This window comes from Zootoca vivipara, chromosome 6 (genome assembly GCF_963506605.1).
Source record: "Zootoca vivipara chromosome 6, rZooViv1.1, whole genome shotgun sequence".
Taxonomy (NCBI): Eukaryota; Metazoa; Chordata; class Lepidosauria; order Squamata; family Lacertidae; genus Zootoca; species Zootoca vivipara.
Genome location: NC_083281.1, coordinates 80,120,594 through 80,136,121, shown reverse-complemented (window position 1 = coordinate 80,136,121; position 15,528 = coordinate 80,120,594). Strand labels below are relative to the sequence as shown.

Genomic DNA, 15,528 nt, shown 5'->3' with positions numbered 1-15,528 from the left:
GGGGAGCGAGATGGTATGTCAAAACAAGCCTATCACACAAAGGTATTTTGCATCTGTTGCTCCACCCACTTTTGCCTCTGGCTCCACCCACCATTGTCATCAGCCCCCCCCCCCAAGAAGGGAATGCAGCTCTCTCAGGCTGAAAAAAGGCTCCTCACCTCTTGTCTATGCTAATACTAGAATTAGCACTCTGGAATTTCAGGTGAGGGAGGGTCTTTCTTAGCCATACCTGGAGATGCCAGGGATCAAATCTGTGATCTTCTGCATGCAAAGCTGCTAACTCCCTCCCACATCCCTAGTCTTAAGAGTTTGCAGCAGGGATTGGCTGCATTTGGGAGCAGTAGCTTGGAGCTGTCAAGTGTACTCAATCTCATCAGGGAGGTACTGATTGATTGCAACAACCCTAATAAACTTTGTTGGCACCCGTCTGTCTCAAAAGACAATGGAGTGCACCTCTAGGGGTGAAGAAACTGCTGCATTGAAGTGACCTCTCTGAGTGTGTATGGAGGTCCTGGGCTGCGCAGATGACAATAACCCCCTCTCGGCATTGCTGGTGTGGTCCAAAGGAAAGCAGAGCAATACGTTTGGCACCAGCTGGGCTGCAGGAGTTGCCAGAAGGAGGCCGGCAAGGCACCATCCAACCGCCTTAGGACTCAACTCCTGATTTGTGTAGTGTTTGCTCCTGAGCCTTTTCTTCTCCCCAAGATATCCCACAAAGCAGCAGAGGTCTCTAACAAACTATAATTTGTTTATTTATTTAAAATAAAAATGCTACCAGCATTACCTCTGCATAAGCAGCGCAAGTGATCAGCTCAGCACAAACCCTTACCTTCAATAACCTGAGTCACTTGGGACTGAAAGTTCTCGAAATTGAACGGGGTAAGGAATCCCAGTGAACCCAGGTGGAAAGCCATCACGGGAGGTACGCTGCCCTGGTGGCAAAAAGGGAGAGGGAAGAAGAGAGCATTCAGAAGCGGCACAAACTGTCCTTGGTCTTGGCGTTCAGAAGCCAAAGCTTTTAACAGTTTCAACATATTCCGCTTTTAACAGTTCTGTGCCAAAAATGTGGAGGCACAAAATAGAGGCCCAAAATAGATCAGCATCCCCAAAGAAGCCCGCGAATGTTACTAGCCCAACATTTTTTTTGGTAGCCCACCAGTTCACAAGTGGCGGCCTAAAACAGAGTGCCCTTGAGGTCTACCTCTGCAAAGCATGACACCAGAGCCTCCTCCTTTCTACCCTCTTGGTCATGCAGTAGACCATTTCCCTCGGGAAATACATAGTGCTGGTTTTAATATTTTTGAGCTGCCTTGAGTCCGAGTTCTGGGGGAAAGGAAGGAAACAAAGGCAGGGGGGGGGGTATCTTGGGCAGTCTATACTCAACACCAGGCTGTCAAGAAGCCTGCATGTATTAAATTCTGCATAGGGCTCCCTAGGGCTGGACGATATGTCAATATATCGTCCAAAAACCAGTTTGAAGTCCATATTGTGATATCAGTTTCATAATTTTTGGCCGACAACGTATCGCGAATCATTATATGTGTGTGCATGTGCTATGCAAAAAACAACAACCAAAAACCCAAAGCAAGAAAAACCATGAAGCCAGCCAATGCATCTACATAGCTCCATCCTTATTGCAGACATCATGATGTTTTGGTATATCACAGTGTTTAGCTGGTGATATATCACAATGTTGAAAGCCCGGCCCTACTGTTCACCTCTACATAGTTCCATCCTTATTTCAGACATTGTGATATATCAATATATCGTGATGTTCAGCTGGTGATATATCGTGATGTTGACAACCAGATATCGCCCAGCTATAGTCCTCCCACCCTCTTTTAAAAAATGATGATGATAATAACAATAACAATAGGACATGTTGAAAAGCAGCAACTTATATTTAACTACAGCCACACCAAGCCCTTATAAATGGGCAGGGCAGAAAAGGAAGCACATAAGTGAATACTGGGTGGGGAAGAGCCAAAAGTTAGTGTTAAGGGCCTGTGGAAGAACACGCAACCATCACAAAGCATCCCATGTGGACTTCATAAGTGAAAGATTGCAGGCAAGGGAAGGATGGTGAAGATAAACTCACTGGGAAGAGTGAAGAGGCATAAAGCAAGGTCCCATCTCCTCCCAGGCAGATGATAAAGTCTATCTGATTGGAGATATCATCGTAGTCTAAGAAAGAAAAAGAGTTTGAAAACATGGAATACGATTTTTTAAAATTCCAATCCTATCTGTTTAAAAGGGCAGAAATACAGCAGTATAAAGATTGTGGCTTTTCGCTTCACCCTCCTTTAACCCATTTACATCCTCATTCTGGCTCTTATCTGACTGCTCTTGCCTTCCTTCTTTAAGGAAACAGACACAGCACCTGAATTTGCATGTTACGGTAAGTCAAAGTTACAAGCTTCATAAACCATACTGCACACCCAGCTCAATTGCTTTAGGTCACAGAAGGGTGATAGCTCAGAGGCATAGCGCCTGCTTTGCACATGGAAGGTCCCAGGTTCAAACTATGGCAACTCCAGGCTGGGCTGGGAATGTATTCTGTCTGAAATCCTGAAGAGCTGCTGCCAGCCAATGTTGACAACACTGAGCTAGCTGGACCAATGGCTGGACTTGGTATAATGAAGCTTTCTGTGCTCCTGTGAGCTCTTGCTTCGCTCTTCCCCTGGCACAAGCAGGTAAAGAAAGAAAGAAGGCAATAGCTTAGCACTACAGCCAAATGCAGGATTGTGGGTTGTTCCGCCCTAACAAACCACGATCGCTGGTGAAGCTTAAACCATGGCTTGTTGTGATGCACTGACTGTGCTTTGTTAGGAGGAAACAAACCATGACCCCTGGCTTGGAGGCAGTGCTATGCTAGCCCTTTCTTGGCAACGCAAGAAAGCTTACTCAAGAAAAGGGGCAAAATGGGAGAGGCTGGGCTGTGCATGCTCCAGCATGTGGTTTGTGTGCAGTGTGGTTTTTTAAGCAAAACAACAACAACCACTTTTCACTAATATATACATTTTATGCACACCTTTGCCTGATACAGGCATGCTTGTACCACTTCATTTGACTGGAGAACTGATCACAAAATTTGGAGAAGAGCGGATTTTAACACAGTTAGTTGTGTTTTGGTTCATGGATTTATCCAGGAACTGTACACTAGATAGTTTGTATATTAAAATGCAAACCAAACCAAATTTCTGCTGCATCTCTAGCTTCTGTTACATGCAAAACCACAACCTACACTCACACACATGCATATTTACCTTCACTGAAAGAGCAAAATTTCTTCTTCACTGGTCCAAAACTATCATCGTTCATGATGGCTGGGTCTTCTAACACTTTCTTTTCTACATAGACAATCATGTTGTTCACCTGAAGGGTGGGGAGGAAAAGAAACCGATGTAATTAAAACTATCTTAACACTGAGTGAAAAATAGAAGCATGACCTCTTGAAACTAGTGACATTAATCAGAGACAATAATATGTATTTATTTTTTTTTAAAAAAAATTTTTTTTAAAAAAATACCCCACTTTTTGAGGAAATTCTTCTACTGTCAAGTACAGGAGTTCCTCTCTCCCTTCTGCTGGCTCACCGATAAGAATTAATGAGCATTTGGTAGATTTATAGTCCTTTTATTTCAGCATTATGTTACAAGCACAAACAGGCAACCCTCCGCAAGTTTATCAGTTGCCTACTCTGACTCCTCCTCACTTCCGCAGCAAGAAGTGTGCCAAAGGGAAGTCCCTCCTTCTCTGCGTCTTTGTTCTCTGACATGCTTGGACCTCTGAGTTCGGGGAGAGGGAGGGGGTCCCCCCCCAATCTTGACTGATGTATCGCTCAGCTGCTCCCTCCCTTCTGGTTGCTTAGCTACTATCTCATAGCTGGGCAGCTCCTCTATCAAGTGTACAGCTTCTGTGTCTGCCTGCCGGGGATAATCCCCCTCCTCTTCTGTTAGGAGCTGCTCTTCCTGAGATTGCATTCCCCAGTCTTCCAATCCAGCCCAGCCCCTGACACCTACAAAGCATCTTACAATCTCAGATAAAAACCACTCTACCTACACTTTGGAACTCCTTGCCTATTGACACCAGGCAGATACCTTCACTGCATTCTTTTCAGAGCCTGCTTAAAACATTTTTGCTTAGGCAAGCCTATCCAGACATGGAGGAGTTACATGTGTTCTTATTTCTTTGTAGCTGCTGTTAATCACCTTTCAAATATTTTTCATATATAAGTGTGTAGGCCAGTTTGAGCTCCTAGGCAGAAAGGCCAGATGGAAATGTAGTAATAAAACAGAGTAACTGGCAGTGACTCTCCCAGGCTTCACACAGAGTTTACCCCAACCCTTCCTAGACTGCACATGGACCTTGTGCAACATGCAAAACCATTTGCTGCTCTGAGCTATGGCTGTTCCCCTTTAATGCAAAGAGCTGCCTTATATTATTTTATCTATGAGTAATAAAATAGGTGCAGTAACTTTAAAAGGTAAGGAGGAATCACATCAACAGAGTGACCATTTGAGTATGAGAGAGAGGAGATCAGGGTTGCCTGGCTCTCCCACAACATTGAAAGCAGATGAAAGACATGAATGGGCAAAAGCACAAGGGCAAAACCAGTTTAACCACTCCGAGATTCCTCTTGAAGGGACAATAGGAACTGCGGTTTCGTGAAGGAGTGAAGTGAGCACTGCCAAGGAGATCACAGCAATACAAAATTTCAGCTGGACTTAGTTTGAAACTCTGAAAAAGCTCCTATGTGCGAGGCGGTGTTTTGCCAACCGCAAACCCAAGCAAGCAGTTCACGCCATGCCAAAGTGAAATCCTCTTGGATAGATAGAAATGGCACATGCCAGCCATCTCAAACTCTTCTTGGCATTTATTTGCAGCCGAGGTTGTTTTGTTATGGGTTTTGGAAATGATTTAAGCTTCCCCTGACCACTGGCCAAGCTAGCCAAGGCTGATGGGAGCTGGGGTCCAACAACATGAGCCACAGGTTCCTCATCCCTGAGATATAGGTCGTGGAAGCCCTGGCTCTGGGTGAACTTTCCTGAGCACTGTCAGCATGCTTCAAGACACATCTCTGTAGCCCATAAGCCTACCACACTAAAATTCTTTGGCCATCCTGGGTTGAACTCACTAAGGCAGAGAAGTCCAGCCTACCTCTGTGAGATAGATGCAGAGGTCTTTGAAGGGCTGCAGGAGACTGGCGTCCCGGATTTTTTTTATAACAAGGACACTCTTCGGAGGTTTGTTCCATGTCAACCGCTGGCTTGCTGGGTCCTGAATGTGCCTGCAAAAACACAAAGCCAGGAAAGAAACAGGTTGAAGTTCCTGAGACAAATCACGTTAGCACTCCTCACGAGAAAACGACGGGCCAGCTTAGCTCTGCACTTGGCACGACAGAGAGACAGCAAGCTTTTCCTAAAGTGTGCTGCTTCGGTTGCAGGTGGAAGATGATAAGAACATAAAAAGACCCCTTGTGAGTCTCAGGAACTGGTATTTGTCCTGTCAATTCCTGGTTGCATGTGATAAAACACTGCCACAACTCCTCCTCATCATCTACAAAAACAAAACAAGACCCTCGCCCATGCAGTCCTAGCATGATGCTGAAGAAGTGATTGGCATAGCCTTCACCCTGACAGGCGGCTTTCTCTATGTGCAGAGGACTTAAGGGAAGCATTTAAACACCTTCAGCCTGGGGAGCTGCGTTCTGAGAAGGGAAGTAGGCTTCATACCTCAATTCTATGCTCAAGATTCAGAGGCAGAAGCAGAGAAAGAAACAGCTTGGACCAATGACCTGGTAGTGGCACAGGCAATTCAAAACTATTAGGGCATATTTAAGTATTATTTGAAATTCAGGGAGGTAGCCGTGTTGGTCTGACGCAGTCAAAATATATATATAAATTGTCCAGTAGCACCTTAGAGACCAACTAAGTTTGCTCTTGGTATAAGCTTTTGTGTGCATGCAACTTAGTTGGTCTCTAAAGTGCTACTGGACAATATTTTTATTTTTTAAAATGTTATTTGAAATGTTAGGGAACAGCCATAGCTAAATGGTAGAGCATCTTCCTTGTATGCAGAAAGTCCTGGGTTCAATCTGTGGAATTTCCCACTAGTGTTTTGAGAGGCTCCCTGCCTGAAGCCCTGCAGAGCCACTGCCAGTCAGGGTGGACCATTGGGACTACAATTCCCATTATCCCTGACCACTGGTCCAGCTAGCTAGGGATGATGGGAGTTGTAGTCCAAAAAGAGCTGGAGACCCACGTTTGGGAAACGCTGGTGTAGACAATACCAAGCTAGATGGACAAATGGTCTGACTCAGTAGAAGGCAGCTTCCTATGTTCCTACGTCTTAAGGAAAGGACTGTAGGTCAGTAATAGTGTATCTGCTTTTCATACAGAAAGGTATGTTCAGTTCCTGGCTTATCCAGGTAGGTCTCCCATAGAAAGTGCAAGCATGTGAAAGCAGTACTGAGCTAGATGGATTAATGGTCCAATTCAGCAGCTTCTTCTTTAAGTACTGAAGAGCGCAATGTGTATTTTCTCTCCTTGCCCCACCCTTTTCACTGAAGTTTCCCGGGTACAACCCGCCTTTCATTTCTTATTCTGGGACACTAAAAGATAGTGGCCAGAAATCATTAAGCCATGGTTACACAGATGCAAAGATGAAAACTTGTGGTCCAAAGTATTATTTGCTTAGGTACCACCATGGGTTAACATACTTCTGATGCTCAAAAGCCTGGTTTTACATTCCTCTGCACAACACAGAGGATTCAAGCTGCTCCTCACCCACCCCACCTGGGTGCTGGTTGAGATGAGAACACCTCCTCCCAAGGCCTGCTTCACAGATGTGTTTTTAAGACGCTTTTGTTTTTAATTGCATTGCTTTGCTTCTTTGGGGAGAACTGGCAGAACAGAAATTTAATAAGATATAATGCTAATAATAATTGCAGGGAATTGGCATGCACCACACTTAGTCTTAGTACCCTTATGTCCTGCAGACACCACTGCAGGCCCACTCAGCACAAATGCCAATGTGTCACCGGACAACCTGAGCTGCCTGGTGTGCAACAACAAGCTGTAGAAATGGGGGCATTACTTGTCCCAGGCAAAATGCTGACCTGCTTGGTTGGATCAGAGCAAGTGCTCCTTCAACAAGCAGAGCTTACGGAGTTAAGCTCAGCCAAACTCTCTGAACTGCCTTCAGATCAACCGACGTCCCAATGTTGTTCTGGACTTTATGTTCCCTAATCTCCTCCTCTCACCCATCTTTCCCCATCTTTAATGAGCTGGGCTTTTATTAGGGCAGCAAAGCTTTCCACCCCAGATAGATGCATCATGCAATTCCAGAGGTGCTGTCAAGGTATCGCTGTCATGCTTGGTGGGAGGGGAGTCAATGCTTAGGATTTCAAGATGCGTCACCGGCAGCGAGAAGGATATGACAGCTCTTAAGCAGCTGCTTAGGTTTCTCCTGCACCACTCCAGCACCATATGCAATTTGCAAGAGTGTCATAATAATATAATAATATCCTTTTAATTTATATCCTGCCCATTTTGCTGGGTTTCCCCAGCCACTCTGGGTGGGTTATAACATATATAAAAACACAACAAAGCACCAAACATTTAAAAAACCCAAAATATTCTATACGATCAACAAACAAACCAATAAATCAATAGAAACCAATAATAATAACAACAATAATAACAATAATAAACGGCTTACAGTTACACCCAAATTAAAATAACCGCCAACCTCAACTAAACATTTAACCAACATCAACCCGACAAAAACAAAACAGAGGAACCAAAATTAGAACCGTTTAAAACATTTAAAAACATTTTAGCCACTTGCCCCAACCCAAGAGTGCATGCACGAGAAAGTAACGTGGGGGATTTCGAGATCTGAATAACAAATGACCTGACTTCTAGCTTTGATGATGTTATGTCCTGATGGCACATCCTTTGGCGATCCTCTGATACATACTTGGTGTGTATATCTCTCTCCCCCCCCCCCCAATAATATGTGCCTCCAATGTTATTTCCTTATTCAAGCAAATAAGGTTTTCCTCCAGTCCTCCTATTCTGAAGATCATGCATTTTGATTGCATTTTATCCACAACACCTTCCAAAGAAACTGAAGGAAGACGGAACTTGCCTCCACACACAGTATCCCAAGAATGCAGAAAGCTGTGACCCACCGGATGTTGCTCGATTATGATTTACATCATCCCATGATGGACAAAGCTCATGGAGGCTGGAGTCCAGCAACATCCAGGAGGTGACAGGTACATTATCTCTGCTTTAAAAGAAGGCAGCACTGTGATGGCAGTAGCTGGGGGCAGGAAAGGCAAGTGATGGCCTAGTTCAAGGACAGAGCCCTTTGGCCTTTCAGACACTGCTAGACTACAGCTCCCATCATCCCTGAGCGCTGGACACTCCAGCTGGGGCTAATGGGTATTGGAGTTCCTGCACTATCCCATTTCTAGTTCTCAAAGACCCTAATGTTCTCTCCACCAGCTTTTAGAGGGTGAGAATTCCAAGACCATACAGTGGTGGGGAAACGTCTTGACGTTTGCAACGGAGGCACTGGGGAAAGCCATCCAATACATTAAGTCGAGAACAGGGGCAAGTTTCAGACTCCACGTTCCATTGTCCCTATCCATTGGCCATGCTAACTGGGGCTGAAGAGAGTTGGAGTCCAACACATCTAGAGAGCACCAGATTAGTGTAGGGTTTAAGTCAAAGAGTCTTGATCTTACGACTTTCTGGAGAGGCACCTCCTTAATCCAGAATGTCACGGGAGGGGGGCTCTCTACAGTTGACTGGGGTGTTCTCCAATCAGTTGGCATTTCTCTTGAGTATTAGCGAGCTAGAGACATGGGTTCAAAATCCCCAGCCATTCTCAAAGCCTCCTAGATGATCTTGGGCTAGTCACTATCTCTCCCTCTCCCCTTAACCCACCTCACTGGCTGCTGTGAAAATAAAAACAGGGAGGCTCCTCAGAGGAAGGGTGGGAAGATTTTATAATCAATAATAAGTAGTATTTTATCACAAACTTAGGTAGAAGGACATATATTTAAAGCTCTGGTCAGCATACACAGACATCTTTACCCAAGAACCTCAAGAACTGACTTGAACATCATAATTTATACGTAAAAGTCCACTCACGTATCCCTGTACTGGTTGTAAATTGGTCCCTGAACGTGGTCTTTATTGTGGTCTTTATTACTTAATTTCCAGCTTCCTTTCCCTTAAAAAATAAAAACAAAACCCAAAACTGCCAATTGACCCTGCTGTTGCAAGATAAAAGCCTCCGGGAAGTAGTGCTTCAGTGAATCATGTAGATTTCTAGAAACATTACTGAACATTGGTGAAATGTATAGGAATTTGCTTTAATTCTGGTATTGTTCCTTTCAAAAACCACTGTTACACTACTTTGATTTTGCATAAGTATCTAAATTTGCAGTTAATAGTTAATTACAAGAAACTCTTATTTGTTCTGAGAAGAGCAACGCTGTTAAAAAATAATAGGAACATAACGTAAGAATATTTTTCTGGCTCATGCCAATGGCCGATGCATCCTGTTCTGACAGTGGCTAACCAGATGCCCATTGTTGGAAACCCGCAAGTAGGACCCGAACACAAGAGTTCTCTCCCCTCTTGTGGTTTCCAGCAACTGATATTCAGAAACAACTCCTATCTCCGACCATGGAGACAGAGCACAGTGGGAGTCAACCTAGGCAACCCTGCACCGTCGCAGAAGCCAGTCCTCCTTGGCCTTCTGTGCAGAAAAACTGGGTGGATTCCTATCCGCCACCAGCTCTCACCCTGCAAAAAAACCTAACCTTAGGTAGCCTTAGGCGACTGTTTTAACCTCACCGTGATACAAGGTTTGCTGTGAGACTGCCGCTCTTAAGCTCCAAGCTCAGGGGATGGGGAACCTGTAGGCTTCTAGATAACATTGGACTCCCAACCTCCGCATCAGACCCAGCCAGTGTGCCTTACGGTCAGGAATGATGGGTGCTGCAGCCCAATATTGTGTTTCGATATTAATGTTGTGTTTTAATTGTTGTGATCTGCCCTGAGACCTCAGCATGAAGAGCCGATAATAAATGGTTATCACCATCTTCTGAGAAACATAGAAATGTGGAGCTAGAAGGATCATCTAATCCAACCCCCTGTAATGCAGGAATATGCAGCTGTTCCATACGGAGATCGAACCTGCAACCTTGGTGTTATCAGCACCAAGCTCTAACCAACTGAACTACCCAGTGCTGCTCTTCATCATCATCATCTGGAGGGACACCTGTTAGCCCACCCTTCCCCAGAGGAAGGGCTAAGGATACAAAGGGGGCAAATTGCCACCACTACCACAACCCCAGCCAACTCTGTCTTGAATCCAGAATATGGGGAGAGTTGATGTTATTCTTTTATTCTCTATACAGTCCCCCCCTCCCATTGCTGGATACCCCACTCTTGCGCAAAATGCAGAATGCCAGGCAGACCGCAGAATAGCCCTGATGAACGCACATGAAGACATCTAAAAATAAACCTAATGTGTACAAGAAAGAGGAAGAAACTGAAGGAAGGAGTCCTTTGGCGACTGATTTTTTTTAATGGCAGAGGCTGAGAACAAGAATGCCCTAAGGAAAGGGAGATTCCCACGGCAGAGTGCAGTTTCCTGTGCCAGGAACTTGCATTGCTGCCATAAAGTGGGTTTCAGATGAGAAAACCATCCCTTCCTCATACCTGGGGGACCAGGAAAAGTATGACAGATTTTGACACAATCTGCTCAGTCTATCTGAATCAGTTTGTAGAGCTACATATCAGCTCTGGGGTGACCAAAGGCTGCATCCAATGAAACCTTACTTAAGTCAACTGAAATGAATGGACCCAAGTCCATTCAGTGGGTCTACTCTGAATAGGACTAGCGCTGGACATAGCGCCATGCCCCACTTAAAGAAATCTAAGCCACCATTGAAGCTAACCAAAGGTTTGGCTCATAACATGAAAGGTGGATTAAACCTCCCCCCCCCCCAATCTACTCACCACTTCCAAGCGGAGCTTCCAAAGGAGCGATCGTTAATATGCTGAAATATCTTCATTGCTGTTCTTTGCACAAATCAGAGAGAAACACACAGCAAGACTCAACAGCAAAAAAAGGCCTTGAAATAATCTTTTGCAGACGAACTACTAACTTGCAAAAAACATCACACCCGCCAAGTTCAGATAGCCTCTGTTTTCAGATTGCTTTGGTCAAAAAGAAATGAAACAAAACCAAACCAGCCTTGCCATTTCATAAAGAAGCAGTTCCCCATAAAAAGGAGGCTAAAAGTTGCTTAAACAAAAAGATCCTGAAAACTACCGGATTAGAAAAAGGAGGAGCAAAAACTTAGCGTATTTGTTAAATGTTCAATTTTTACCAAAAAAAGGGGGGGTAGAAAACCCCACGAAAGAGGTTTAATCAACACCAGGCGGCTTAGTGTGCCTTCATGCAACACTTAGGAAGCCGCTGGAAGTTTAATCTTGGATTTTGTTAAATTCCTCTTATTAAAAGGCAACAGGAGAGAGCGAGCACCGCTTTCAATTTGTGTGTGTGTGTATGCAGGGGGTGGGGAATAAAAAAATTTTTTTTGAAGCTACATGTATATATATATATATATATATTTTAAAAAGTCAAGTTTTGAGGAAGGATGAAGATCTCCCGGTAGAATTTTAAAAGCTCAGCTGCCTTCTCCCTTCTTGCCTGGCAAAGCGGCTCCCTAGCTTGAAGGCTATTCTAGACTGCTGGGGTTACGATCTGCTGTCTGTCTGGGCAATTAAAGAGCTCTAAGTGCCTCCTGGAAAGCCTCTGGGCTGGACTAATCTGAACACATGCTGTCATTATATCCCTGTTCGCCCCAGAGGGAGGAGCAGCAGCAGGAGCAGCAGCGGCTGCTCAGCTGCCAGAATCTGGTGATGAAAATGCATGATGTAAGTCCAAAGTTGAGTAAGTGGCAATCATCCCTTAACTCTTCGGCTCCCAAGCTATAGGAGGCAGACTGAATCCTCACGGGGTGCAACAGAAGAGGAGTGTGCTTGCAAGATACTCTCTGCAGGGATGTGATAAACAGGGAGCAGGTGATTTGTTAGGTCTCATCTGCATGGGACAAGTTATTTGTCCACTCACCTGCCAGTCAGCAAACCTCTTCCCCTCACTCCCTTGTGTGCTAGAATTGGCAGGTGGGCAAGTAAGAAATGGAGGGGGCAAGAGAAAGGGGTCACAGGAAGCTGCCTTATACAGAGTCAGGCTATTGGTCCGTCTGTCTCAGTATTGCCTACACTGACTGGCAGCAGCTCTTCGGGGTTCTAGGTATTTTCCCAGCGCTAACTGGGGATTGAAACTGGGACCTTCTAGCAGTGTTAGAAACTCAGATATCTTATCTAATCTAATCACCAAATGGCAAATTAAACCTAGCTTATGGTCGCCACAGTGGAATGTCTGGGTGCTGTTTTGTGCAATTGAATATTGTTGTTATAATAATAATAATAACAATTTCATTTCTACAGCTTTATATTTGAAAAAACAAATCTCAAAGTAGTTTACAACACATTTAAAAAACAAATAAAACAATCCAGAATAAAACAAATTCAAGATTTGAAGGAAAATATTTCACATCCTTCTCTAAGTGATGTTTTACTTTCCCAAGTCATCAACCTGGCCTCCAGAGATCTCCACGTGGCCGCAATTGGACCCGCGCCAGTCACAAAACGCGCCTGGCTAATTTCTAACACTGCCTCTTAAATGCTAAGTGGATGCTCTACCACTGGGATATCCTTTTCCCTAAGGATAAACTAAGTTTCTAGTCCTCATGCTTCTGAATAAAGGATTGATTTAAATAAGAAGCTGCCTTATGCAGTCAGATCATTGCTTCATTTAGTTTAGTATAGTCACTGAATGTGGCTCTCCGGAGTTTCAGACTTGGGGGATTTTCCCAGTCCCACCTGGAGATACCAGGTTTTGAACTTGGGACCTTTTGCGTGCAAAGCAGATGCTCTAACCACTGAGCTACGGGACTTCCCTGAATGGTCAGCTTGCCTTTGGCTATTATGGTGGGGCGGTGGCTGAGCCGGGGGCGCGCTAAGCAGAAGATAATGCAATTTATTAAAAAAGGACCAACATCTGTGAAAATCTGACGTCAACCACACCTTGAAGCAACTGGAAGAGGAAGTGGACTCACCCTCACCCTGCTTCATTTGGTTTTGGAAAGTACGGACCGAGGAGAAAGAAGTGGGACATGAAAAAGAGAGAAAAAATTAAGAGCGCAGACCGATCCGTTCAATAAGCATTGTGCTAGACAAATATTAACAGTGTCTCCTGGCAGGTGACGTTCGAGGTGGCATTGACTAAGCTAGCTTATCCAATTGCATGGTGTTTGCTCCCATCCATCCCTCTGGACCAGAATTAAGCAGAGTGAGGGGTGGGGAAGACTGGTCAGCCGAAAGCCAACAGGGGAATAATGTTTTAAACGCCCATATCAGGACTGAACCCAAGTTGATCTAAAGCAACCTTCACCAACCTGGTGCCCTTAATGTTTTGGACTACAACTCCCATCAGTCCCAGCTAGCATGATTAGTCTTAAAAGCAACCACTACACTAGCTGACTAACATGTAGGAAGCTGCCTTATATTCAGCTAGCTCAGTTGCTGTCTACACTGACTGGCAGCAGCCCTTCGCTTAAGACAGAGGAATACAGGAAGCTACCTTATACAAACCATTGGTCCATCTGGTTCAGTGTTATCTTCTACACTGACTAGCATTATGGATGCAGGTGGCGCTGTGGGGTCTAAACCACTGAGCCTCTTGGGCTTGCTGATTGGAAAGTCGGCAGTTCGATTCCCCGCAACGGAGTGAACTCCCATTGCTCTGTCCCAGCTCCTGCCAACCTAGCAGTTCAAAAGCACGCCAGTGCAAGTAGATAAATAGGTACCGCTGCGGCGGGAAGGTAAACAGTGTTTCTGTTGCTCTGGCTTCTGTCACGGTGTTCCGTTGCGCCAGAAGCGATTTAGTCATGCTGGCCACATGACCCGGAAAGCTGTCTGTGGAAAAATGCCGGCTCCCTTGGCCTGAAGCGAGATGAGTCCCGCAACCCCATAGTCGCCTTAGATTGGACTTAACCCTCCAAGGGTCCATACCTTTACCTTTTTTACACTGACTGGCAGCAGTTTTCATTCTCTGGGGTTTCATTCCCAGCCCTGCCTGGAGATGCTGGGAATTGAACCTTCTGTATGCAAAGCAGATGCTCTGCTACTGAGTCATGGCCTTTCCCATCGCATGTTATGCGATTCCTTGACATCCTGGTCACAAAGGTGTCACCCATTCTATAAAACCCGCAGACACACTTTAGAAAGGGACGTGGTAAAACAAACAAGTACAATAAATCATTACTTGTTTCCCACTGCATGCAAAAGACGGAATTTGCGTGGGAAATGTAATAAGTAAGAACATGGGCTCCATGTTTTACACCACTGAAGACACCCACAAACCAAAGGAAAAATCTAAAAGAGGCCTGGATAACTGTATGAAGAACTTTGCCATACAGTTTTGATCAGCTCTTCTGTGCAATCCATGTTTCATTCACTGGACAATGACTGAAAGTGACATGCGTGGCTTAGACCGATGCAGATATTAATTGTGCGTACTAATACTTGCAGACATGGCCAAAATAAGTAGCGCTGTTAATTATTTCCGATTGAAATTTTTCAATAAAAATTAATTTAAAAAAACAACAACACCTGATTACACAAGCATTAGAATAGAAACACCCATGATTATAATACACCATAAAACAAATCAAATTATAACACTGGAATACAAGTATCCATAACTAAGATGCAGTAAAACAACAGAACAATTAACACACCCCAAATTTTAAACTGACACAGTTTGGTAGGATACGGCCTGGATTTAAGAACCCAAAAGCAGATTGCAAGGTAAGACCACAGTCGGACTGACATCTCTAGAACACTTTCTGAACCAGCTTTGCAGCAGAGCACCCTCTGTTTACCACTGATGGTCAACACCTATTCCCAAGGAAACACCTGCTACCTTTTGAGAGATGGCCTCCTCCTCTATTGGATCAGAACCTGGGGGCCCTCAAAAGCCTTTGCACCTCGTCTGTCCATTTTTTGAAGATGCTACATCAAAACAGGGTAAACCTACTCATGCTTTACAAAGCAATGAAGCCCCTGTAAACAGAACACCTCATGGTAAGTTCATGGTAAGTTCAGGCAATAATGGCTTTTTAAAATACTACTACTAGTAATAATGGCCGAAGCAAACAAGCAATTCATTGGTAACTGCAAACATGCAAGCACATCGGTATAACTCCATTTCAGCACAGCACCCTGTATTGCCATAAATGAGCAGACAAATCTATGAATCAATGCAGCTGAAGAAGACACAAGTATGTATGGGAATGAATGAATAGGTTTAATTATTTAACAGCAGAGAATCAGATGAATGGGATCAGGACTTTTCCCCCCGAAG

At 44.5% G+C, this 15,528-nt stretch overlaps 1 protein-coding gene across 7 annotated transcripts in view; it reads right to left on the bottom strand.

Annotated features, from left to right (window-relative positions):
• The window catches only part of NADK (NAD kinase), a 45,771-nt gene that overhangs the window by 8,554 nt on the left and 21,689 nt on the right, over nucleotides 1–15,528 (bottom strand). For 6 of the 7 annotated variants that reach the window (XM_035117959.2, XM_060276188.1, XM_035117958.2 and 3 more), the window contains 4 exons: nucleotides 5,161–5,290; nucleotides 3,267–3,375; nucleotides 2,099–2,184; nucleotides 830–932 (listed from right to left, as the gene is read on the bottom strand). In XM_035117959.2, the coding sequence (XP_034973850.1) occupies nucleotides 830–932; nucleotides 2,099–2,184; nucleotides 3,267–3,375; nucleotides 5,161–5,290 (428 nt within the window). Of the gene's footprint in view, nucleotides 1–829; nucleotides 933–2,098; nucleotides 2,185–3,266; nucleotides 3,376–5,160; nucleotides 5,291–11,048; nucleotides 15,525–15,528 lie in introns of those variants that run through there. The other variant, XM_035117962.2, reaches the window with a different exon arrangement.